At 38.0% G+C, this 25,882-nt stretch overlaps 1 protein-coding gene across 5 annotated transcripts in view; it reads left to right on the top strand.

Moving 5' to 3' along the window:
* The first annotated feature begins 482 nt into the window (after window positions 1-482).
* The window catches only part of CD36 (CD36 molecule (CD36 blood group)), a 42,436-nt gene continuing 17,036 nt past the window's right edge, over window positions 483-25,882 (top strand). Inside the window, exons 1-4 of one of the 5 annotated variants that reach the window (XM_075706936.1) lie at window positions 483-520; window positions 13,994-14,230; window positions 22,008-22,168; window positions 24,349-24,493. In XM_075706936.1, coding sequence (XP_075563051.1) covers window positions 14,111-14,230; window positions 22,008-22,168; window positions 24,349-24,493 — 426 coding nt within the window. In that variant the 5' untranslated portion in view covers window positions 483-520; window positions 13,994-14,110. Of the gene's footprint in view, window positions 521-1,181; window positions 1,269-2,243; window positions 2,361-13,993; window positions 14,231-22,007; window positions 22,169-24,348; window positions 24,494-25,882 lie in introns of those variants that run through there. The other 4 variants (XM_075706928.1, XM_075706910.1, XM_075706919.1 and 1 more) reach the window with 4 other exon arrangements.

Raw genomic sequence — 25,882 nt, 5'->3', positions numbered from 1 at the left:
GTGCAGCATGGAAAAAGAGTTGCCAGAAGCTGGAGGGACTGAGCATTTATATGTCTGTAATCCTGTGGCTGTTACTACCCAGAAAGTCTTGGGAGTGTCCTGCTGAATCCTCTCCAATATCATTTTGGGAATCTGATAAGTGACTATTGTTACTTTTTGCCTAAAACAGAGAAGCCTGAGTATAATTAGATGGAGGGCGTGCACTCTGCCACAAGCAAGCCTGGGGTGTTTCATGCTGTGATGGCATGTTTGCAATTCTGTAATCTTTATCCTATGTAATTTTAAGGATTGTTTTTAAATGCTAAACACTAGCAAGTGCCCTGACTCCGCAAAGCATAAGGCAGAGGTGAAGGATACATTCAATTTCCTTTCTAGCTGTTGTGGGGTGGAAGGGAGGGCACAGCACTGGTTTTGGTAGTCCAGTATGCCTGCTCTGCCACTGAACCTGTCTGACCCTGCATTCAGAGGAGTCTGAGTTGTTCCCAGCCTCATCTCAGATCCTCTCTCAGTTCTGGTGCAGGTAAGTCGAGGATGAGGTTTACTTTTCCTTACCTGGCACATCTGCTTCTTTGTGTATGGGTGAAGCTGTTCAATATTAATTTTCTTAGAAGTGGGAAGACTTCAAAAAGAGTGCTGAATGACAGCTGGGCAGGGAAAGGATAATGGGCAGGAATACCATGGGCTTTACAGTTCTGAGGCTTTAGGAAGGAATACAAACAAGAACACATTACAGGATTAAGTTACCAAACTTAAATTATTATTTATAACCAAAGACCACAGATAAATCTGGTTTTCAGTTGCAACCAGCTTTTTGATTAACTCATAGTGTGAGGTTATATGCCAGGACTTCAGGCAGAGGGAGAAGAAGGGAAGTAGGAGAAGAAAGAAAAAAGTATCATGAGAGATTTGGGGAAACATAAATGTTAATGGCAGGGGACAAGGACAGAATTTATGGAAAGCTGTAAATTCTGGAAGTAGGGGAAAAGACTAGAGGATAATGCAATGGGGGAGGAGACAGACCAGAGGAGATGCTTGATGGAGGAGTGACTGCTGAGATGATAGGGTGGAAGGTAGGAGAGATATACAGAGAGCTGGAGGAGGGAGGAGGTTCTTGGGGAAGAAAACAGCATTAAAAGGAAACACATGTAGAAAGGAAGGCAGAAGGGAAGTCTGCCAACAGGCTGGAGGCTGCAGCTGCAAAAGCCACACAGGAAGCAATCAATGGGACCCCAAGAAGACCAAAGGTAGACCAACAGCATTCACATAAGGTCAGAAATTAATGGAAACTTCAGGAATATTTTTGTTTTCTCCCTTTCTCTTGTTGCTTCATTTTCTGACTAACTTCAGAGAAGGAGAAACTTCATAGAAAGCCAGGCAAGGAGCCTTATGCCATGGGATGCGTCTTGAGTTAGATGTGTGGGATGTAGCTTTATAGCTCCTGCCATACTGAGTCACCTCAGGGTCCTGTTAACCTTCTGGGACAGCTTTTACCTTAATTATGAGAGGCCTTGGCAGACAGGCTGCTCACTGTTGCTATTTGTTGTAACTGCCTGGAAGAAGGTGTCTCAATCAGCTGTTCAAATAAAAAAATTAATACAGTGCTTAAAACTTTTAAAACACTTTGTCACTGCTATGATAAAAGGATCTAGCAAGGATCCAGAAGGATAGGCAGAGGAAGCAATAGCACTGTCACTTGGCTTAGATGGTCATATAGACATCGAAGTTCTGAACCAAAGCCTGTAGAAATCATTAGAAAAATTCTCGTGAATTTGAATAGCTGTGTTGACAGCTGTGATCTCTCATTCTGACCTGTCTCCGTGCTTTGTGTAAGTAAGTATAATAAGCCCAAATCTGAAGAGTTATCTCTAATATGAAACTCCTTACCTGGCTTCCAGTGTGTTGTGAGGATTAACTGGGATTAGACTGTTTGCAAAGAGTTATTTCAAAGAGCAAAGTCAATTAAGCTTGCTCTAGATTGGCAATAGGAACCAATACATTGCCTCCAAGTGCTGGGCTATTGCAGACGGTAAAGAGATCAGAGGCAGGTGCTGAAAGGATTTCTTAGAACTGGTCTTTCTTGCAAAGCATGTGAGAGAGTATTATCTTTGGGTCACAGGTCTTCTATTTCCTTATCACTTGAGAGAGCTCGACTACCAAGTTTAAAAGGTCTGCAACTTTCTATTTCTCTTTGTGGCTGATGGAAGATCAACTAATTTGCAGGGCACTGGGCAGATGGGGTTGCTATAGGGTTGCTACAGCAACCTAATTTTTCTGTGAATAGGGAGCTAACTTAGCAGACTCTTCTGCAGCTCTCCAGTTCTGGTGACAAGAGTAGTGAGAGCAGCTCTCCCTCCATACAGGTATGTGACCCTGCTCCTGGAGTAAATGCAGTTTCTCAGTACAGAGTTGGGCATTGATTTCATTTCTTGTGAGTGTACTATTGCACTTGACTGTTTATAACTCTAAGAGGAGCCCATTCACTAAAATTTAGAAAGAGTAAATATACTGATAATCAAATTATTTCACTTGCATAATAATAACTTCACAATATTTAATATATTGCTAATATTTCACTGTGCATTGCAATTAAAAATTAATGTATTCATATATCAAACTGTAACAAGTGTATATAATCATTTGTCTGTGAATCATCGTATCTAAAAAAGTCTATTATATAAAGGATTATATACATTTATTATAAAAAATAAATATGAATGAAGAGAAGTATGAAGTGTATGGCTGATCATAAAATGCATGTTTTATAAGTGTTATAAATGAACATCTGAAAATACTGTAGTAATTATTAATTATAGGAAAAGGCATATATATGCATTTCTGTGCAGTTTCAAAATTATAATTCATGTCCAGTAAAGATGCTGATGTAACATATCTTAAATTAATTTTCATATATAAGTCCTGAGATCAACTCAATAAATATAGCATAGTCATGTAAATACTAATAACTTGTGCTATTTTAGTGATCTGATTCTCTAACAACTGATACAATAACTATGATATTAACCCAGTGATTTATTTTTTTTACTTGGCAAAAATGTCCTGTTCATAAAAAAAATGTGTAGTCTGTACTTGTCTAATTTTGGGGATTTTTTTCTGTCCTCAAGTGATACTTCAGAAGCATTTATAAAATTGGCACAACCAGAAAAATGATCAAAATGTAGGTTTTTTCAGTTAAATTCTTACATTTTGGAACTACTTTTTGTGTAACTGATAGTTACATGCATATTTCTGTAACATGGTTTCATTTGGAAGAATAATCCTGTACCTTAGCATCAGAAAATGTCATAATCTGAGAAATTCAGGTGTCTATTAGTTGCCTGCTTCATTCACTGCTAGTGCACAGAAATCACCACTAGTACTTTTTCTACTGCTCTCTTCTTCATAGTTGTTAACGTTTCTTAATATGCAATAATACTACACAAATTTTCCTCAGCTCTCAAGACCTCCGGTTCCTGCCGAGGTATCTCTTGTGGCAATGGTGATTTTATTTTTCAGTGGGGGTTCTTTTTGTGTGTCTTATCTATGTTTTATACTTTCATTATAGTAATTAAATACCTTCTCAAGAAAAATATGAAAAAAGGAAAAATTCTTTTTTTGTCCCGCACACAAGAGTAACATATTAGCACTTAGAATAAAGAGGAGAAAAAGCATCCTTTGGTATAAGAAAATTTGTGTAATAAAGTTTTTGTATAATAAAGTAGTTTAAACAAAGCCTAGCTCATCAGATCCATAGGGAAAGGCTATAAAAGGTGAAAAACTCCATGGCAGTCCAAGCACATTTTCTTGAAACTTGAGTATTGCTTCCTCACCCAGACTGATAGGAAAGACCCACTTGGTCTGTACTTCTGCTGCCAGCTGGAGGGGATAATCTGCTTTTCTGAGAGTGCTTCCATCAGCTCCATGCTGCCACTGCTGTAGTCTGTGAGATTTCCTCTGAGGGAGAAAGCTTAGTCAGGAAGGGCTTTGGCCTGTATAATTCTTCAGATGATTTTCTATGTTGCCCTTTCTTTAGGTGGAAAACATATGTCTTGCTGGCAGAGGCCTGGATCTCTTGGTGCTATCCCAACCACCAATTCTGATTCTCAAAGTGGGGCTGGGGAACTGTTCCAGGACATGGGGTTGGTTAAGTAAAGCTTTCGTCTTGTGCTGACCTGATGAAGAACAGGGTTTTTTTTCTGGCAGTAGGCTTATGGTTTGGCTTTAGTACCTTGTGTTTGAGGCTGAACTGAAGTCCCAGGGAAGGTCTTCTGCATGTTGCTCAGACCAAGGACATGTCTCCAGGTCTGGAACATGTGAACTGAAAGAAAAGTGTGTCAATTATTTGACAGGTCTCCAACTCTTGAGAAGTCACCGAAAAGTTGACCTTAAACTTACCTCTTCATTAATTGGAAAAATCTCCTGTACGTATTTTGTTCTTAATTATTACACAGACAAAATTATGGTGTAGCTGGTGGACAAAAGCTAACATAAGGGCTACACAGCCATTCATCAAAGCCATGCAATTATCTGTTTGGGATGATTCACTATGGTGAGGATTTCTCAACCAGGTATTGCACCACCGAAGTGAGTTTTGAATTACTCCATTATTCCATGACTTCTGAGAACCAAAGAGAAGAGTTTTGCAAGAAGTGGAATATATCCAAGCAGGGACAAGATTTACTAAATTCCTCTTGACTTTCAGAAGATGTCTGCTTTCAAAATTTTTCTCCCCTACCATTGGAGCCTCCTCTCTGTGACCTCCTTAGGTTTCAGTGAGAAAAGTCTCTTGTATTAATAGACTGACCCAGCCCTTCAGGTAACAGATTTTTATGGCTCACTCAGAAGCCTAAGTTATTATATTACAGTTTCTGTATTGGGTTCGGTTCTATGAAGTTCCTTCCTATCTATGTTCTGAGTGACTCCTACATGAACCCACAGGAGTGAAAGAATCAGTCAGCTCTATCCCCACCGGTCTTGTGCTTTCTTCACCTCATTCCCTTGATAAAATAATTTGAAAATCATTTTTAGAAGCGATTTTGAGGACTGAGAAAGGCATCAGTTTATGCATGCTATAGTCAGTGAAGAAGAGCTCAGAATCGATATTTCTGGGGAAAAAAATGAACTGAAGCAGCAGCTGGGTGTTCCATCATTCATTTTTCCTTTATAGAACCTATTTACAATATGACAGAGAAACTCATCACTGGCAGGAGCCAAATATATCACACTGTTTCCACTGCACTGCTGCCAAGTTGGCTTGAGCCAATGGTATTTTAGGATGCTTTCCATATCGTCAGAACACATTGAGAATCACAAGGGACAGCACCTTATGTCCTAACACTTCACAGAGCTGGGAAAACTATAGTTGGGAGTCATTAGCCAGTAGTGAAGGAGCTACACAGCAGTTTGGAATGAGTCTTCCAAGCTCTTGTGAAGGGAAATCAGGTATTAATGCATGTTTGGGAGGATCTTTTTTCGGGGGGCTGAAGACTGCTTTATATGAGTGGTTGGAGTATGCATCAGGGCATGCACTGGAAAGCCGTGAAAGCCAACACATCTGCAGTAAAAGTCTGTGGTGTGAGGTGGGCAAAAAAATGCTACACCACCTCTGCAATCTTTGGCCAAACTTTCCATTAATGTCAGGTGGTAAATATTTTGAAGTTTTCTCATTGCATTTTCTTCTTGTTTCACCGCTTGTCTGCATTTCCCAGAACCTTGTATAGCTGTCCTGGTATTACCAGTATGGCACACTGATGAGGGGAGGAGCTGAAAGACCTTTCTGGGCAGTTTGAGTGTAATTTTTTTAATATTAACCTTCGAAAAGTTAGATGTCTAACTTAAATGTGTTGGTTTGATCCTCTATAGTTAAAGGAGAGACATCAATACTTCCAAAGGATATGGTACATACTTGCCTAAGATAAGCTTTTAAGGTAGATGGGATGAGTCTGTGCAAGTACTCATACCTCTCCACTGGGACGAGAAGAAACCAATTCATCTTCCTTAGGCCAGATGCCTACTTTTTACCTGGATAAAGTTTTTTGCAACAAATATTTGTAGTTAACTTTAAACAAGAAAGTAATTATTGCTATGAAACCATATTTTCTTTTAGGTCCTTAGAGATAAGATATTAAAAGCAAAACTGACACAACTGAAATCTCTTGATACTCCCTTCTTTTAAAGTGAGGTGACTACTGCTGCCATATGCCTCTGTTCTTTCCCAGGGCTTTTGGAAGATTAGGTGGTAGAAAACGGCAGTCACAGTGAAAGTACCCAAAACAAAGACAGTGAACATACCATTTAGGAAAAAATTATTAGTTATATATTATTATTTTTTTTAATTTGGGTGTTATATATTCAAGTTCTTTATAGGCACTACTTGAAGATAGGCCATATTGACTCTAGGGGAGGCTTTTATGCAATAGAAGTGAAGTAAATTGTTGAGGCTGGTCCAGGTGGATAGCTCATGTGCTGCTGCTTATGTATTACATGATGATATATGTTATATGATAATATATATATAATGTAAGAAATACATATATTATTTCATATCCATAGGAAATCAAACTGTCTTTCATGAATACAAAATTTCACTCCCTATGAAGGAACATCTCCTAGTATCTCCAATACATGCAGAGGGACAGAAGTCTCACCCAGCTGGTGGCATATTGCACATTTTCTTCTCTAGATGATTCATATTCCTCATTCTCTTCCTCAGTAGAACTAGGTGCATGTGAGTGAACATGAGTGTGTTGAATCAGAAAGAGCTTATTTGGGGACAGGATCCACATGTTCTTATTCTTTGTGGGGTTTTTTTGAATGCTTTAAATCTTTCACTACTGTCCAAGATACAACCCTTCTTGTGGGACTTAATAACTGTGGAGAAGCCAGAGAGGACCACTGAATGGTGGCAACAGGATTTTGGGTAGGGAGTGTAGAAGCACATAAGATGATGCTAATGGAATAAACCGGATAAACAATAAATCTGTGCTTTTACTTGCCATGGGAAGGAGGTAAACATAATTCTTCACACTTTTATTTCAAAATAGGAAGAGTACTCAAAAGATTATAGAAGATCATGTTTTGAATGCCAAAAACACTAACCTCTTCTTCTGCCCCAGGGCTTGGCACTTCACCTGACAACTACAAGGATGTTTTTGTTTGGCTTTTTTTTTTTTTTTTTAAGATTAGTGTCCTCTGAAAAATTCAGGGGGTGCAAAAGTACAGAAAGCAGTTTCCTGGAGTTTTCTAATCTGCTTGCTAACCTCAGCCACATCTCCACATCTGACAAGGGATTAATTTTAAGATTAGTTTTTACAGGTTTCATAATAGGCAGGTGAAGAAAAACCCTGAGAGTGCCATGACTGTGGAAAAATGGGAATATAAAATCATGCCACGCTGTACTGTACAACAGAGAATTCCCACAGGAATGTGGGAATGTTTATGTGGGCATCCTCAAAATTCAAATTATACGTGTCATTAAATATGTCATCCCCTGATGGAAGGGATCTTGACATAAGAAAAAAGGGGGAGCTATTGAGTGTTTAGGAATCTCAGGGCGTATAGAAAGATGATAACTCTCCTCATCTGTTCCCTCTGTGTTTAGAAAACACCCCAAAGAAAGCGATTTCCAAAAGGCCGTGCTTATGAGAGGTCTAGAAAAGTGAGGAATCACATTCATCTCGTCAGCATTTTCTTGTCAGTAGTATGTTTATTCCAGGAAATGTGGGTGGACTTCATTTGGAGTTAACAACTGCATTTGTCTTTTTCTGCTTCCTGTGGTTTTCTGTGTCTTCATCAAGCATGTGAGTGTCACACTATTTCTTTTTCTCAACAATTTCTCCTCGTAGGGTAGTTTGTCTGTTGTCGCACCACTGGGACTCCAATGAAGTACTTAATTTTTTCCTTTTCTGTCATCGCTTTGTGTTTTCTCCCCTATAACCTCTGAACCCTGATATGAAGCCAGAGAACACAGAAGGACATTAAGTGCTTATGGTTTGGTTTGTTTTTAAGAAAGAGAAATGACTGATATCCAAAAGTGCACAACTTCTCTCTTAGCTTCAAATCCTTTTAGCTGGTTTCTGCAGGTGAACTTGGTAGTCCTCATTTCACTGCCAAGCACTGCCTGCTAGAAGAGATTTTGCTTATATAGGACAATGATAGGATATCATAAGTCACAAAATTAGCTGATACAACTCAGCATGTATATGTTGAAAATCGAGCTTCATTATATCCTGCATTTAGGTTTCCAACAAAAAGAGTGCAGTAGATGTTTTCCTCCCTTATGAATGGTGCACACTGAATCCCATACAATTCAAATGGGGAAAATGAGCATGGTAGGGAACATCTCCATGGGCAGGTGTGAGTAACTGGAATTACTTCCTCTTAGAAGAGACAAATCAGCAGTGAAGAAGGCAGTGCAGCCAGGGAGGAAAGCTGGGGGATCCCAAACAAGAGCATCCTCAGGAGAGCATCATACGAAGAGATGTCCAATAGAAATAATTAATGATAATATTCATAAAAGTAGTGCATGGGAACCATAGTGTGGAGGGCTGCTTCTTCAAATGGTTAAATTCCACTCTTTAATTAGAGAATAGAGGAAAGCAAATATACTGCTCTTTTCAAGGATGTGAAACTGGAGTCAGGGTTACCAACTTTCCCTGAGAGGGAGCCTTGAACAAAGACTGTCCTACACGTTGCTTTCAAAGGACCAGGCTCACTTTCACTCTTGCTTTCACTACAATGAGACAAAACCTCAAATTCATTAATCTTCAGCCACCTTAGATTTACTTAGCAGAAGTAGATTAGAAGAAGGGAGCTTCTTCTGCAAAAGCTTAACTTTCAAATAGGGCAATATAAAAACCAGAACAGTAAACAATCAGTCAAAACACATAGCAAATATTAAACATGGATCACAAACTATTCAGTGCTATACCCTGAAAGTCTGGATGTGAGAATCTATTTTTAGGAATATTTTCTCTCTTGTAATTAAATAAGCTAAATATAAATCAGTTCCTCTTGCTGCTGCCAGAAGAATTTTTTCAAACAACCTATTAATTTAATTCACCTGGGATGAGGAGGTATTTAAAAAATGTTTCTGCAAAAGCTTGCCAAACTGATTATTGTTAATTATTAGTAGACACTGTGCTGGGGTGACGCTTTGGTCTACACAGATTTTAGTGTAAAAATAACTGATTTTTAGATACATGAAGAAAAAAAAGCTTCAGGGATGAAGTTCATTGAACTTCCAATAAAAGAGGAAGAGCCTTTGCACTTTGTGAGGAAATGTTGTAATCCAACGTGTGGAGAAAAAAAAAAAAAAACAAACCCAAATGAAACAAACTAAAACCTTTTGAAAATATTCTGAAGTTTCCTGATTTTTATTACTTGAAAATATACTATCACAATGAATAAGCTGCAAAGGTGTTTAGCCTGTATTTTGACAGAGAATGACTGCAATAGTAAGGCTTTATTTATACAGCAGAACATGCTATATAGCAAAGAATATTTGAAAATATTCTCTATCTTAAAGAAGCTGTCAGGAACTGGTTAGTCATAACTTGCTAATATGAGCAGTTTTAAAGCAAATGGGTATTAGAGAAGAAGGAACCAGATAAGTAAGTTACCCTTTTGTCTCCTTGACCTTTGACTCGCTTGGACCAAAATTTGACAAAGATTGCAGCTGCTAAGTATATTGCCACGAGATGTAGGTAGTGGCTTTTAGTCAGACTGTAAAAATAACGCACCCCCCCCAAGCACCAACACAACTTAACTTTTTCTTCGGGCAAAAAGAGGGAACTGACGTCTCTTGGAATATATAAACACTCCCTCAGAGTTTAGAAGGTATGTGCTTGGTGGGGAGATTTAGCTGCTTGTCTTCTAGTAACTTGATGCAAGTCATGTGTTAAGTACTTGTACGTTCAGCTGAAAAGTCTGTTGCTGTTATTTAAGGTGAGTCATATGATACCATGTTTAAAATCAGAGGGTTTTCCTCAGAAATACTTTTAAAATCGATTAGTGGAAAGCTCTTGAAAATATTTATTTGTAATATAAAATAAAATGACAGGATTTTGCAAAGTTGTTTGCAAGAAACAGTGGAATTTTACATGTATTAGTGAAATGCTTCATTACTATTTTAGCAGTGGTATTTTATGTTCAGTATTGCTGGCTTTCCCAATTGCATTCTGTCTTTTCATATTTAATATACTTGAAACTACAGTTCTGGAGTCATGTGAATTGATAAGAATTACATCTTTTTAAAGTGATATTTGCAGCATTTATTATTGCAGATAAAAACTCAAAACTATAATTTCAAAGTATGTCAAAGATTAAAAAAAAAAAAAAAAAGGCAGAAATAACCTCTTCTGTGCAAATGTATCTCTTAATAATTTCAGGATTGTTAATCCCACCATCTGACCTTGGAGAAACTGAAATTATGTTTAAAGAAACACCGTGGTTTTGGGTTAAAACTCTTAATAGGAATTTTCAAAACCCATTTTAATTTTCACTATACACACTGCTTGTTTCCCATGTAGTTGCTCTTATTTGGAGTAATAAACCTGATTCTCTGTCAGAACTGAAGTAATGCCATGTCAAGCAATGTTTAAAAATTACTATTAGAGCTGGAGAAGTCATGAAGAAAATACAGATAATATTCTTTGATTTTTATAAGGGCTTGCTTTAAACTGACATGTACAGAAGTATAAGTTAAGTAGGGAAGAAAAAGTTTAATAACATTTTGCATCTTTCCTCCTATTCAGTTGCTTATAAATTGTCTTTTCAGAGATTTGAATGGACCATTTCATTTGCCAATATTCTATTTAGGACATTTGAAACAATATTAAAAAGTACATACCAAACACTCTAGAATGGGGTGAATATTCCTATTAATTCTGTAGTCCAATCTAAGTTTAATTGATACTATAGTCTCATAGACATTATCTAATTTTGTTATGGTACTTTCTATTCTGCTTAAGGTAAATTATTTTCACTTGAATATGAATTCTCAGACACAACTGCATTCTTATTGGAAATTTCTACTTTAATCTTCATATTTTACATTCAGTTGTGATAGATGGGAATAGCTTGTTGACTTCTATGTGAAATTGAGCGTTATGTTGTGAGTGCTCTCTGCTGCAGTTGTGTAATGGATAATTTGAATTGCCTAAATTGAGATATGTCTAGACTGCTATTGCATTGTTTTTGGTGGGAGAAGGGTGACTATTTTACAGTTTGCAAAAGCTTGGAATAGACACAAGTTGTTAGCAGCCAGTTGCTTTCTAGCTGCTTATTGCTAGTGCTCATGAGAGATACCTAGTCTGCCTAACACAAAAAAAATCCATTGGAACAGCTTGTAGAAACAGATGGAAATTTATTTTGGTGGAAGGTGTATATCTGTTGAAATTGAAAAGCTTCAGTATGTAAGCCAAGAAAAAAAGTCTGACAATGTCTAAAAGCCCTCTCTAAACATTTATGGAAGAGAAAATTTCCATTTTTAATTTTAAACTGTGTATTTCCACACTTTTTAAAAAAAAAATCTGCTAGAATAGATAGCATTGGGGAAAAAATTAACCCAAAATACATACTTTTCAGAATTTGACTTCATTGAGAATTTCTGCATTGTCTCAGATTTGTTACAATGTGTAACAGCAGTCAGATTTGTTAAATCCTGACCTCACTTATCCAATGAGATGCACAGCAGTATTACAGCTCTCCTTTTGCCACACTAAAGGTCCTGATCTGAACATATCTACAAAGATATGAGAGTTGGTCCTAGTGACTTTCACTTAAAAGTTCTTCAGGTCTAATGAGTTTCTAACTTGAGTTTGCCTTGAAGTTTGCTGTTAGCCACATTATGCATCCACCCACTATATCAAAGAGCCTTTAATAACTTGGTGGTTTTATAATTCAGTCAAGTTGTCTTTCAGTTATCTTTGTGAAAAGTGCAACAGGTTGCATGAAAAGTTTGGGAAAATAGTTTTTTTTTTTTCTTGATGTTACCTGTTTCATGAGTTTCTATTGCTGTTATGTGCAAAGGCACCAGAGTAACAGAGCTGGTAGAGAGGAAAGCAACTAAGTAAACCTGCCGTTCAAATAAGGTGCACCTCCTCCAGCAGAAATACTGTTTACCACTGTAAACAGTCCCTAGCCAAAGTCAAAAACTTTAGACAAAACTGTTTTTTCCTTCATCCCTTGTTTGTGTAGGTAGAGCAATCAAACGGAAAAGTTTTGATGTGGGAACTACAAGGAATCACCTGGTGGCAGGTGGATGGACTGGCTGGCTTTTATAGGAAGGGTATTTTTCTAAGATTGCAAGTAGTCTTTTGGTCATTCTACTTGCAAGTATCCAAGGAAAAATGATTAAAATACCAAATGAGCTCAAATGTACAGAAATAGTCATTGTTAATATCGAGGGACCCATAACTGCTGCTAGCACAAAAGCAGCCAAAGGTGGGTTTCTAATGCAGATAAAAGGAGCAGTCTGGGCTCAGGCACAGCCATGATGTAATTGTGAGTTTGGGAGGACGTGGGAGGACACATCAGTAGCCTGCTGACCATGGTACCTTTTATATCAGCGCATGTTGTGTGTGCCTTTTCTTTTTAATAGAAGGACCTCATAACCACATTTATGAAAATAAAAGACATGCTATTCCTACTCCTGCTTTACTGTTTAGAACTCCGTGAAGATATTTTAACCCTTTCATACTCAAGAGTAAACTGGGAATTCAGATTGAGTTTTTCTTCCACTCCATCTTTCTGTTTTCCTTTTCTCTCTGTGTTTGGCCTCGAATGTGTGATTAACTCTGCAACTAATACCTGCTTTAAAATTTATTTAGAGATGACCACAACATGTTAACAAACAGAATTTGGTAAGAATAAAAAGGATATCGACAGTGATATCTAAAATAGAAAACAGTAGACTTTCTGTTAAATGGAGGTCTAAAGCAAATAACAAATTTGCAATTTCTGTGGGTGTGATTAATTCTCGAGCACGAATAAATTGCAAATTAGGCAGCTCTTTGTCTCAGTTGTTCCTAAACAATAACAAATAGGAAAAAATATCACTGGGAGCTTATGTTTTACCGTATCTCTCAGCACTGGTATAATTCTGATTTTCTTTACAACACCTTTCACTAGGGGCCAGATCTTAAGATACGTTAGCACATATTAACAGCAACTGTTGTTTTCCAATGAGTATTTGCAGATTTTTGTTTTTTCTGACACTGAATGATCTTGAAATATAAGGTGTTGTATCTTTCAAAGATCAAAATGTAGGTTTGCTTTAAGAAGTCTGCCTTTCTGTAAGGCAATTGGGATTGATGAAACTAGGTGTTGGTAGAAATGCAGCTCTAAAAGGAAAATCCAGTCACGCCTTTGTCATGAAGTGGCTGAAACAAAGTTTTGTCCCTTCAGTAGTAGACCGGACTGACAGAGATCTGGAAAGACAGCCTTCTCGTAGGGGCCTCCCATTACAGGCTGCCCTTCCCACCAAGGTGCTGATGGACCTTGAGGACTGCCTTGCTGGCACTGTGCAGAAACAGCCTGTGTAGCTCTCACTAGTGGTGTAAACTTCTGGTTTTGCCTGAAATGGGAGCCATGGGCATTGCAGGCTGTGATAAAACCAGAGGTCTATAGCCTCCTCCTTTGGCACAAAATGATTTTAGAGAAGGTGCTTGCCTCAGGAAGAGTGTCAGCTGAATAGTAATTTTGTCAGTTTGTCCTAATTCAACAGAGGGGGGGGAAAAAAAAAAAAAGTCTAATGAAGGAACTTACCGATCTTTTAGAGAATTGCAATAAAAAAAGATAATGGTCTGTAACAAGCAACTATCTTGTCAAAAGTACATGTAATTTTTTTTTTTTTTTTTTAATTTCCCTTCCCTCCCCACCCCCAGCTGTCACTGGCTGGCTGGTTTGACATGCTATCTTCCTACCTGCTTCATGTCATGCACTTTGTACTTTGAGCTTTGGAATGTGATTTTTGTGCACTCTCTCCTTATGTTAGCAGCTTCTCTCAGGAAGATCTGTGAGTCTATTGGGACCAAGAAGTGAGAAAAAACCATCAAGCATTACAGCAAGGATAGCTTTACGTTGTCTGTCTGCACCCTGACTAAGGAGAGGAATGGGCTGTAACAGAAACTGTGGGCTCCTCACTGGGGCTGTCATCGGTGCTGTGCTGGCTATCTTCGGAGGAGTTCTAATACCAGTTGGAGATAAGCTTATAGGCAAAGCAGTAGAAAAGGTACAAACTTTTTCTTTCAATCTGTATGGTTAGAGGTTATTGAGTAGTCATTATTTCTAAATACTGTGTTCTGTTTCTGCTTTTTTACTTTTTTTTTTTCTTTATTAAACCTAATTTTTCTAATATATGCCTTCTAAACTTCCCTGGGAATAGATGCTGCAGCAATATTTTTTAAATATATTAATTATATTTTCATGTTTATTTGCTTGCTGTCTTTTATGCTTCACATGAGAAAGCAAAATATTGTTTTCAAGATGTGTTTTCAGTAATGTAAATTAGAAGTAAGCATTTTTTATTTTGATTATATTTGTTTCTAGTTTCTTTATTTTTTCCCCATGATGACCCACTTACTTATTTTTCTGTACTTTTTTCTTATTTTGGTACTCACTCTATGCATTTATATTTACATACTGCAAATAATCTAAACAAACTTCTTATGCAGAGTCTAATCCTACGCTTACATACATTCAGCTCACATTTTTTGATTATATGATCCAAGCCAATGTGCTCCACAAGACTACAGGATCTGATAAGATACATCTCCTTGATTCAAGGAGCGTGAAGAATAATTGAAGTAGAATGTTGTAGATCTTTTCTGGGGGTTTAGATGACTTTATTTCTTTAAAATCTAGTTTTGTCTTTTAAAGAAAAAAGAAAAGTTAGTTTGTTAAATCTTTGGTGAAAAGGGTATATAACTGAGGGCCTAAATCATGGAGTAATCTGGAGTGAAAGACCATGGAAGGCCTGGGGTGTCCACCATGGAGACATGGAGTCTCCTTGGGGTCACTGCAGCCAAGGTGGGCTCTCCTACAGTTAAAAATCTAGAAACCTTAAGGTCTTTGGCTGATGGTTAGTCCTTCTAATGATCTCCTGTAGCGCTGAAAATGGTGGAGATCTTGGACATACTTATTCAAAGGCCCTTCTGGAAGACTGCTCTTAACTGAACAGCTATTGAAGTCAGTTGAGGAGGTGGATATATGAACTATCAGGAAATGTTAAACTGTCTGTTGAGGCCATGCCTAGATTCTACCATCACTTTTTAAAAAAAAATGGAAAAAATGGCTTCTACATAATGTTTTCATTTTGTCAGCAAATTCAGTGAAAATGTAACTGTAGAGGAATTTTCCAATTCTTATTGTATTTTTTCATGAAATTTTCAAATTTATAGAGAATCAAAAAATAATTCTCACTAGGTAATGTCTCACCCACTTTGCAACATTTTACAAAAAAGTCATACCCTCTATATTTGCAAATAATTTTAATTGATTGACATATTGATGAAATGGCAGTTTTTCTAGAAAGCACGTAGTTTTAAAAATGTGTATCTCCTTACGCTAAATATTTATTTTGAGTTAATCCAGAGTGTTGTGTTATGCCATTAAGTATTTTCAAAGCAAATAACACATATTAGCAATATTCTGTGTTCATCTGTTTACTTATAATAATGAACCAGTTATACAGCATGGTTTGCAAATGTCTGCCTATGAAATTATACCTCTGTGTGTTCTTAGTGGTAAAGTATTAGACAGAGGAATTTTTTCCTCAACCTCTTTATAATTTTCTGCATTGTGATCATGTTTTGGATGCTTGTACCTATTTCAAAGCAGCTTGTTTGATATATATAAAAAGGAAAATGTGTACCAGTATTCATATAAAACAAAAAAAGTAAATTTGTAGAGGCTTTATTTATTTAAGTAAACTGATACTTTTTTTCCTAAGCACAAGTCATACTAGATTATTTTTTCCTGTTTATCATGCTGACTATTTAGTGAGACCATGAGACTCTAAGACAATTCCTTTTCAGAAAAGATATGCCAAGGTGCAACAGCTGAAAAAAGTCATCAGTTCTGCAGATGCTCAAGAGGGAATGGAATCTAACTAATTCTGATTTATCCATGTTGATGAAAGGGCTAGTAAGCAAAACAAGTATTTGTTATTCACTGCAGTTATATTTAAGATAAATATAGATCTGACTGCAAAGGAAAGAGCTGTGCTGAACAGAGCATACTGAAAATACATTTTTTTCTGAAATCTTTCACTTTTGGAAATGTAATTTTTTTAAGAAAATGTTTGGTAGAAACAGATCAGTTCCAATGACAATTTTATTTGGAATTTCTCAAGAATAGAGACTTTAGGACAGGAAAAAAAACCTAATGGGCAAGGTGTTCTCTCAGATATGGCCTGTAAGCATTTATATTTCCACTTGGACTCACATAAGGTAATACCTGAATTTAGGTCCTCACCCACTGGGTGAAAACAAATATCAAAATGACATATTTTTAATAAAGGAGAAAAGCTGTTTCAGATATCACTATTATAAGCAAAATGATGTCTTAAATTCTGCATAGTCCAAAGCTTAAAAAAAGACCCCTAGTTGTTCCTCTGCCTATCCTATCTTGGAGTAAATCCTAGTTCTTTACACAAGCTGACAGCAGAACAGTGAGACCAAATTGATATTTCTAGGGGAAATGAATTTTGCTATAAAATGTTATTGCTGGATTAGAGAAACAAATGTTGAATAAATTTTTTTTCTTCTGTTTTAGGACACTTCATACTATAACAAGTCAAACTGTCATAAATTAACTTGTTATCAAGATTTAGTCAAATCGCATTATCATCAGTTTACTCTCAAGCAAGTCCAGTTGAGCTTCCTAGCATCTCCCAATAAATACGGACAACTTCAGTTTCAAAAATCAATGCAATCAATAATTCCTACCATTCTTGTTCTGCTAGCAGTGGAAGCCTGTGCATGCTTCCCTTAGGCACACACCTTTGCAGATTACCAAGCCCTACCAGCCTCATTTCTTCTTTATTGCAGTCATTAAGAGATTAGCCTGAGTAAACACGGCAGGACATATTTTGCTGGAAGGCTGCGTACTGTTGTTGCAGCAAAGAGAAAGCATCTGCAAGTGTATAGACAATCTCAGGTGCCCTTAGAAATTTGGCAGACACTCTAAGGGTACAGGCTGTTATCTCCTAGCAGGCAGGTGTTGGTCTCCACCCATGAACAGTCCATGGGTGCACAACCCAAACAAAGTCCATGTAACACCAAGATGTCACTTCTTCATGTGTTCCAGTTTATTAACATACATCTGTGCTTCGACGCAAAACATATTGCTATCTTCTCTAATCCCAGACTGCTCTACCTGTGTCTCGGATCTTTTTGGGATACGCTGTTTCTACTCCAGCCTCCAGTAGGTTTAAAGAATTTCAACATTACATATGTTTTCTGAATCATTTTAGAGGCTTTTTAAAGAAACTGTCACTTGAAGAGCACACTTAAAATGACACCACCAGCAGCATCTTGGCAGGGATCCACTGAATGAGATTAGTACTAAGCTATTTCAGCTCTGATACTATTCGGGGACAGGAGACTTCCCCCTTAAAAGGTGCCTTTGATTTCAATACTGAAGGGCAAAAATCCTAGTTTCCCCAAATATTGAATGTATCCAGAGGGGAGAGATGCCTTTCCGTGAAGGCCTTAGGGGTTTAGAAAACTGTCCTTGGTAAGTTAGGAATGAAACATGAAAGTTTCAGAGTTCTTTACAAAAAATATTTCATTTGAGGCTATCAAACTGTACCTTTTTAACTGACTCCACACACTTTGGCTGCACATTATCATGTCTATTATCATTATTATTAGATATTATCATGTGTAACATTAAAAAAAATCAAAAGGAAAGGTGAATTCAAAACAGCAAATCAGAATGCTTGCATCTGATATTGTTGAAAGGAGATATTTTTACATGGCTCAATTACTATTTTTTTTTCCTTTTCCTCCTTTAAAACAATATTATTTATTTAGGCAAAATTCCCATCATTTCAGTTATGATAAAACATTTCTTTTCAGCTGATCAGCTTTTTTTTCTAGCTAGGTCTAACCACTCAAACCCATTGGTAGCTGACACATTTGCCAGAAAAATCTTTATCACCACTTCTCTAAGAGGTTTTGCTTTTTTCCTGAGCGTGTGAGCTCAGGAGGTTAACAGAAGCCACATAATTTTACTTAATGTATTTAATTCATGATGAATTGATAATACAGAATGGTGTTACGATTGCCACAATACCTCAGTGCTTCACTCTTTCTTACTCAGTTTTACACAATTGTATTGTTTGTTTTGTCCAACTTACATATGCAGCCCAACACATAGAGATAAACTAGTAACAATTTTGTTACAGCCTAAAGTATTCATGGCATCTCTCGGTTCCCAGGAGATGGCATCTTTCCTCCATCTAGCCAGATCTTTTGTCAAGACAGCAACTTTGTCTTACATGATTTCTTCGTCAGAAATCATGATGGCTGAATTTAGCATAAAGCAAAAAAGTATAGCAAGCTTCTATTGCTTGAATTTATGAATTGCCATTTGACCCACCACAAGTGGGGGAAAAATTGTGTCAGAAACAAAAGGATTTAAAGTTCCCATTCATTTCACTCAGTCTTGCACAGTTAGGTCATGAGATGAACTTGGTTGTGTAGTAATTACATATTGTATAGCTACTTTTGCTAACACTATTTAACTATTGCATAACATATTAGAGCTGATGTAGGTTGACTAGGGAGTTGACAAGTGTTTCATATTATCAACTGCAAATTAGTAGTTTCCCAAATCCCCTTTCATAATATCACAAAGCATGGCAGTGTTACTAGGGGAATATACAAGTGACCAGCCAGAGAGAGGGGTAATATTTAGGGCTGGCCTCACCAGTAGTCAGATAGCCAAAACCCAAGGGCTTGCTGGTGTGCGGATATTAGTTTTATTAAACGAAGACAGGAATAAAGACAGAGCTCTAGATTTTCTTCCACTTTAACCCACCATTTGCACTCCCAAAGTATGTGACAGAGAATCACACACACCTCCTTTGTGGGAGAAATGTTATTAACAATAATGGCTGAATGCCACCGAAAATAATGGTCTTGCTCCCTTCCTCCCCCTCCCTCTTTTGTCCTGCTGCTTCCCTTGTTTTAACTCTGGCTCTCATCTGATCCTTCCTCCTACCCACACCACCAAGCCAAGTGGCTCACTGGTGGAAAGGTAACCCAGAAAAAAAAAAAAAAAAAAAAAGAAATAATCTTCCTCCAGTCCAGCAGGCAGAAACAGCTCCCTGAGGAATGAGAACTGGCACAAAGGAAGGGTGAGGCACACAGATTAGGTACCAGGGGCTGTGGGAGCTGGCTTGCCCCTTTGGCTGCAGCACTGTCAGGTTGGATCTGCTGTCCCCTTGAAGGATCCCCCAAGAGTGCCCATGGTGGCATTAGCACAGAGTAAATGGCAGGATGCAGATCCACACAGTAACTCGTGACCTTGCTGTCCCATGTACTCAGGTACCAGGGTCCTCTTCATACAATGCCCAAAGTAACTTTTCTCTGTTGGCATTTCCTGAGGGTATAGTATAGACACAGTAGTTATTCTTGTACAAAAAATAAAGAAGAGCCACCCTACCTCTTTAGGTGGACAGTAAATTTGTCCTGGGTTGATAAGAAACTACATAGTATAATAAAATGCAGGAAGGGGCAGTACAGAAAGTACATGAAAAGGCTCATCACATAGCCTACAGTCTCAGTTTACATGGAAAGTTGTCCTGGTTGTACTAAAAAGCTGGTGTAAAGTCCTGCACATTCTTAGCATTCCCTGCAATAGCAGAGAGAGGATTAGAGGCAAAGGTCTACCCTTTGGAAAAAATAAGATCATTTACATGGAGAAAGCTGTGAAGAAGAATGTTCTTTATATTCTTCCAAGTCAACACAAAGTCATAAGATGTAATCAGTGCAGAATACGTGTTTTTCAAAGTGCCCAAAATGTCTAGAGCTAGGGGCAGATTGGGGACTATTTCTGTACCTCTCAAGAATGGCAGGAGAAGTCTTATGGCTCAGGCACTCGGAGCAAATCTCCAGTGGCAGGGGAGTTCACATATTCTGTGCCATTATTACCCCTAGCAAAGCATTATAAGGGGAGGGAGGAATGGATGGAGGGGAAAACTTCAAGCTTTTAAGCAGCAAGTAACACTGCTTTAAAATCTGTCGTCACAAGGTTGAAACTTCTTTATTCATTTCTGTGCCTGTGTGCTGTTGACTTCTAGAGAGATTAGTTTGTCCTCTTGACCATACAGCTGCCAGGGATCTTTAACCATTTCCCTATCCCAGTTACACAGAGGCAAGAGGTCAAATCCTGGCACCTGCCCCTGTTGCAGGACCCTGCTGAGTACAGATCACAGACTGACTCTGAGCAGACCAAGCTGCGCATTTCTTTATATCAGCCTGCTTCTCCCAGATCCTTTGAGAAATTCTCTGTGGAAGCTGAAAAGATGATTTCCAAATCATGTAAGCATTTCTCTTTTCACCAAGGAGATGGTCTGCCCCATGCTGGATCACAGCCTTGATAGAGTCTGGCCTCCTGAGGTTTGCAAAACAAGGCTGAAGAGAATTTTAGCTGTCGGGCATGAGTGCAAGATCTCAAGCTGATAACATATTTTCTGTGGCAAGGTCTCCTTCCCCCCTAACACAAACACAAATATATTATAGCAAATATTCAGTCAGCAAGCCCAGTGCTTTACACTGCCAGCAAGGCATTTGCAACTCCACCACACAGGCTTTCCACAGACAAAGCCCTGCTTGTGTTATGAGTTCTCCAAGACATGGTATTCATTTCTAACCGTAGTGGTTCCTAATTGGTAGTATCCTTTTTTTTTCATGGTGCTTGCTAAGCAAACTCTAGAGGCAGAAAATTAAAGTAGAAAGAAAATGTAGCAACCAGTAACTTAAAATGTCTTTTCTTGCTATCTGGGAGGATTCCAGCCTTCTGCTTCCTGGGACTCTGTGAGCTGTGCAAATGACCTAATTGATATTGCACAACTCTAGTAAAAAAACATTATATATGTTGGAGCTAGGCAGCCTAGATTTTTCCACTTACTGAAAAAATATTTTCTAAATTTTTACCACCGAGGGGAAAAACATTATCCCAGGACTTTGTGAAAATCCTATAGAAAGAGGCTTGATGTAAACCAGGCAGAGCAGGCATTCCCCTGACAATACAGGAAACATACCTTCAAACTCTCCTTCTCACTGTGCAGTCCCAAGGTCTGAATAGGCATTTACCATACTATAGCTGAGTGCCACAGACATAAAGCTGTTGGTTACTCTAGAGTGGTTCCTGATGTCCTGTCTCATCCTTATATCTGTATTTTTCCCTCATTCCCTGTACCTGGGAAACCTTCCTAAAAAAATGTTATCAAAACTGGGGAGGTTTCTTAGAAAGTTTGTGTTTTGGTGACGAGAGTTTTCTGACACAAAAAAAGAGTCCTGCAGGAACACTATTTGCTTTCTCTGGGTGCAAAATTAGTGCCTAAGTAATGCTCAGAGGTAACTCTTGTTTCCTCCCCTGGGCTATTTGCAAATGTATGAAAAGTAATTTATGGATTCTAAAAACTGCTGGGTATCATTCAGTCATTCAAAAATTTTCTTTTTAGAAATAATCAGTGGATTTGGCAAGTATTTGGGAACTAAGGCAATGCCCAACCACAGCAGTAAGAAAGTTTTACTACTGGTTACAGTAGCAATTATATCAGCTTTGTGGTCACTTATTTTAGGGGGACTCACTTTTGCTCTCACTGAGCAGGAATGTCAGGCTGCCTTCAAATGTTGGCCAAAAATGTGCACTGCATGGCTCGTATTGATGATAAAATAGCTTTTTTTCTTGTTTGTTTGGGAATCTTCTACAATCATCTGCAGCTTTTCACTCATTTTTGTGGTTAATTTTAGCTTTGATTTTTGTCCTTTTAGGAAGCTGTCATTGCAAATGGTACCATTGCTTTTGAAAATTGGCTTGTGCCAGGAAGTTCCGTTTACAGGCAATTTTGGGTTTTCCATGTGCAAAATCCTTCAGAGGTATTAGACAAAGGAGCACGTCCAAAACTTGAGCAAAGAGGACCTTACACATACAGGTAAGCAAAGCCCCCTGAATATGTAACGTGTCATATCAGAAGTTTTCTTAAAGTCAGAGAAAGTTCTAATGAGTTAAAATTTGGGTTTGAAATTCCAGTCTCATATTTTAGTCAGACTTGACAAAAATACCTAAATTGCAACTACACACAGCAATCACAAACACTTTCTGTATTAGGTCTCACATTGGGAAAGCACATGAAGAAATAGGTAAATGGGTGTGAAGCTGTTTGCTCATGTGAAGAACGATTGTTCATTAGCAAGGTGTTTGCCACAACAACACACAGGCAGGTTTGCATTTGTTGCTGTTCATTTTTTGCCAATTTTTTGTTCATTTTTTCTTTATGTAGAAGAAAATATGCCAGATGTCCTAAAACCAAGAAGTTATCTTACCACCCATGTATCACTCATATTTATTTTAATAATATGTTTTGTTTCTTTCTTCCTTTATGACATTTTTAATCTATAGCTTTACCTTTTTCAGTTTTTCCTCTGAAAACATTAATTTTTCCGAATGTATAAGCTAGGGCCTAGATGCAGCAGTCCATCCCCATTCAGGGAAGCTTTTAATAATTTGCTTAATTTTAAATGTGATGTTGACATAGGACTAGTTGATGCTTCCTGACTCATTAAGACCAATGCCCAGCTATCACAGGCACCCTTGTTATGAAATTGCTTTCCTAAAATGATATTTCTTTCTTTATATCTTGGGGATGTATATTATATTTGCAAGATGGTTTTGCATTGTAACATCTACAGCTGAGGTGCTTTGATGCCTAGAATATTATTTATTTCTCATTGGAAATAGAGACCTCTTGGTTCATAGAGTACCTGGGAAGACATAGGAAATGGCTACACAGGGATCAGGAAACTAATCAGTTAACAAATACTGCAGAAGGTGAACTCCTGCTAAACAGAAATGTTTTACTCTGGTGGTGGTGATGGTGCCTATTTTCTCAAGGAAAAAACTTGGCCAGAAGCCCAGATGAGACTATGTAAGAAATGATGGCTGTAGCTCTTCTCAATGCTGCGGTCATGCTCATCTGGGATATTGTGCCTACCTGAAACACTGTGACACTGAGTCTGTCTCTCAATCTCCCTTTAAATGTTTAATTATTTATTACAATGTAGAACAACAGGCCTTGAAATGCAATTGTCCCTGCAGTTCTGTTGGGAAACCTTGGTTTGGGTCTTTTGTTTCGAGTTAGAAGTAACATTAATTAGAAAAAAACCTCCCAATTTTCAGGTATGTGCTCTACACATTAGGCTATTAATTAATATGACATCCTTACAAACCAATCTTGAGAAGCCAAGATCAAGCTGCTTTTGGGGTAAAGCCCACCTGCACTAGCTACATCTGTACCATGGGGAAATGGTCTCTGAACATTTTGGTCCCCCAAGCCCAGGCTGGAAGATCTGATGGAGTACCCTGAAGATCCCTTCTGGGATGGAGCTGGGACAAGCTTTGTGGACCCACAGTATAGACTAAGTCATGTGATGCCTGCTGGATGCTGCCCCTGCAGAAGGGTCAGCAAGAGGACGGGGACTTCAAGAGTTGAGCTAAAGCTAGGATTGCAGCAGCTTAGAGATTTGTGACCTGCTGATAGGGCATGCTTGAGAGGCTTACAAGAATCTCAGTGGAGCTGAAACACTGCTTATAAATCATGCATATGAAATGTTATCAAAGTGACTCCCATTATGGATTTGACCTGTAATCTGTTTTGTTGTAACACAAGCCTATCAAATCAAAACTTAAGAGTGCTTATTAACCATTCTGAGTCATCCCCTTCCAATTACATGCAACCATAAGAAAGCTTAGGAAAAAAAGTGACAAAACTTAATTAGTTTAAACCAAAATATAAAAAGATACAAGGTCCATTTATGAAATAAAAATAAAAAAAGGATATTTGTTTTCATTTTAGTATCAAGAAAAAAAAAATCCATTAGGCTAATCCTTAGCACTAAGGAAATATTTCCATAAGAAAAATATTTTACAGAAAATGGAATTTTTACATATGTATCTCATGAAAAGTTTACAGTCCTTTCAGTGGTTATAAAATGTTCAACATTCAACTAATAAAGTTCATAAAAAAATACTTCAAAAAACTTCAGTCAGGCATGGTTATGTGTTGTCTCAAAAATCAAATGTTAAAACCATTCTGTTTTTATTTTGTATTTCAAGGGTGCGATATTTACCCAAAGAAAATATCACGGAAAACTCTGATGGCACAATATCCTACATGCTGCCTAACATTGCTCGTTTTGAACCTGATATGTCTGTTGGGACAGAAAATGATACCATCACGTGCCTCAACCTTGCTGTTGTTGTGAGTAAAGAAACAAAACCATAATGCCCACATTCAAATGTTGAGATACTGGAGGAAATAAGGGAGAAGTTAGCATTAGTGATACTGAAACTGTCACAGGATAGGTTTCCTCTCTATGAACTCATATGACATGAGTGTCAACTACACCGAGGATAGCTGTATTACTGTCTTTAAAAAAAAAAAAAAAAATCTGAGGACATATTGCATATATGTTATGGTTTCCTTATATTCCCAGGGTGATCTTAACCATAAATGAAAATTGACTTGTTCCTGTCAATGGAAGCAAAGTCATCAGTTTGGATGGGATGTATCAAAAAGCATCCTCCTAGTCAATTTTAGTGTGGGAATGAATCAAGAGTTTGTGGATGGATTTCTTTTCTGTGTGAGGCACAGCATGAACAATATAAGACGTATTTGCCATACTCTTTCCATAATGTCCTCAGTCCTGCTTTGCAGGGGAGGCTGTATTAAATCCCATGCTCAGTGTACACATGGCCTGACTGCCCCAGCTGCTTGCTCCCCATGGTGCCCCTCAGCACCCCTGCAATGGGATCCACGGAGCTCTCCTGCCCTACTGAGACCTTAGTCCTTCAAAGAAAAGCACAGGGGTCCCCACCTAGAGTAGTGCTAGAGCCTTTTGAGTCCAGATGTTTTTGTGTTGTCACAGCCTGACAATATTTGCCCTTGACTGACATTTACAGTTTTTAGATTTATATTCAGCCCCAGTTATGTTGCCTGATTGTCTTGCACTAACTCTATGGCATCTGCTGTGAGAGGGTGGGTGCTAGGGGCAGAGTGAAGAGATGCTTTGTGTTAACATGATATAGAATCACAGAATCAATCACAGAATCATAGAACCCACGTTGGAAGGGACCTCAAAAGATCATCTGATCCAATGTTTTCTGAGGAAGTGTCCTGGTTTTGGCAGGGATAGAGTTAATTTTCTTCCTAGTAGCTGGCATAGTGCTGTGTTTTGGATTTAGTAGGAGAATAATGCTGATAACACACTGATATTTTTAGTTGTTGCTAAGTGCTGCTTACACTAGTCAAGGACTTTTTCAGCTTCCCATGCTCTGCCAGGTGCACAAGAAGCTGGGAGGGGGCACAGCCAGAATAGTTGACCCAAACTGGCCAAAGGGCTATTCCATACCATATGGCGTCATGCTCAGTATAGAAACTGGGGGGGGTTGGCCAGGGAGGAGCGATCGCTGCTCGGAAACTGTCTGGGTATCGGTCGGCGGGTGGTGAGCAATTGCATTGTGCATCACTTGCTTTGTATATTATTATTATTATTATCATTATTATATTGTTATCATTACAATTTTACTTTATTTCAATTATTAAACTGTTCTTCTCTCAACCCAGGAGTGTTTCTCACTCTTACTCCTC

This window comes from Pelecanus crispus, chromosome 1 (assembly GCF_030463565.1).
Source record: "Pelecanus crispus isolate bPelCri1 chromosome 1, bPelCri1.pri, whole genome shotgun sequence".
Classification (NCBI taxonomy): Eukaryota; Metazoa; Chordata; class Aves; order Pelecaniformes; family Pelecanidae; genus Pelecanus; species Pelecanus crispus.
The sequence above is the reverse complement of the archived record's forward strand: the minus strand, read 5'-3'. Positions and strand labels throughout refer to the sequence as shown.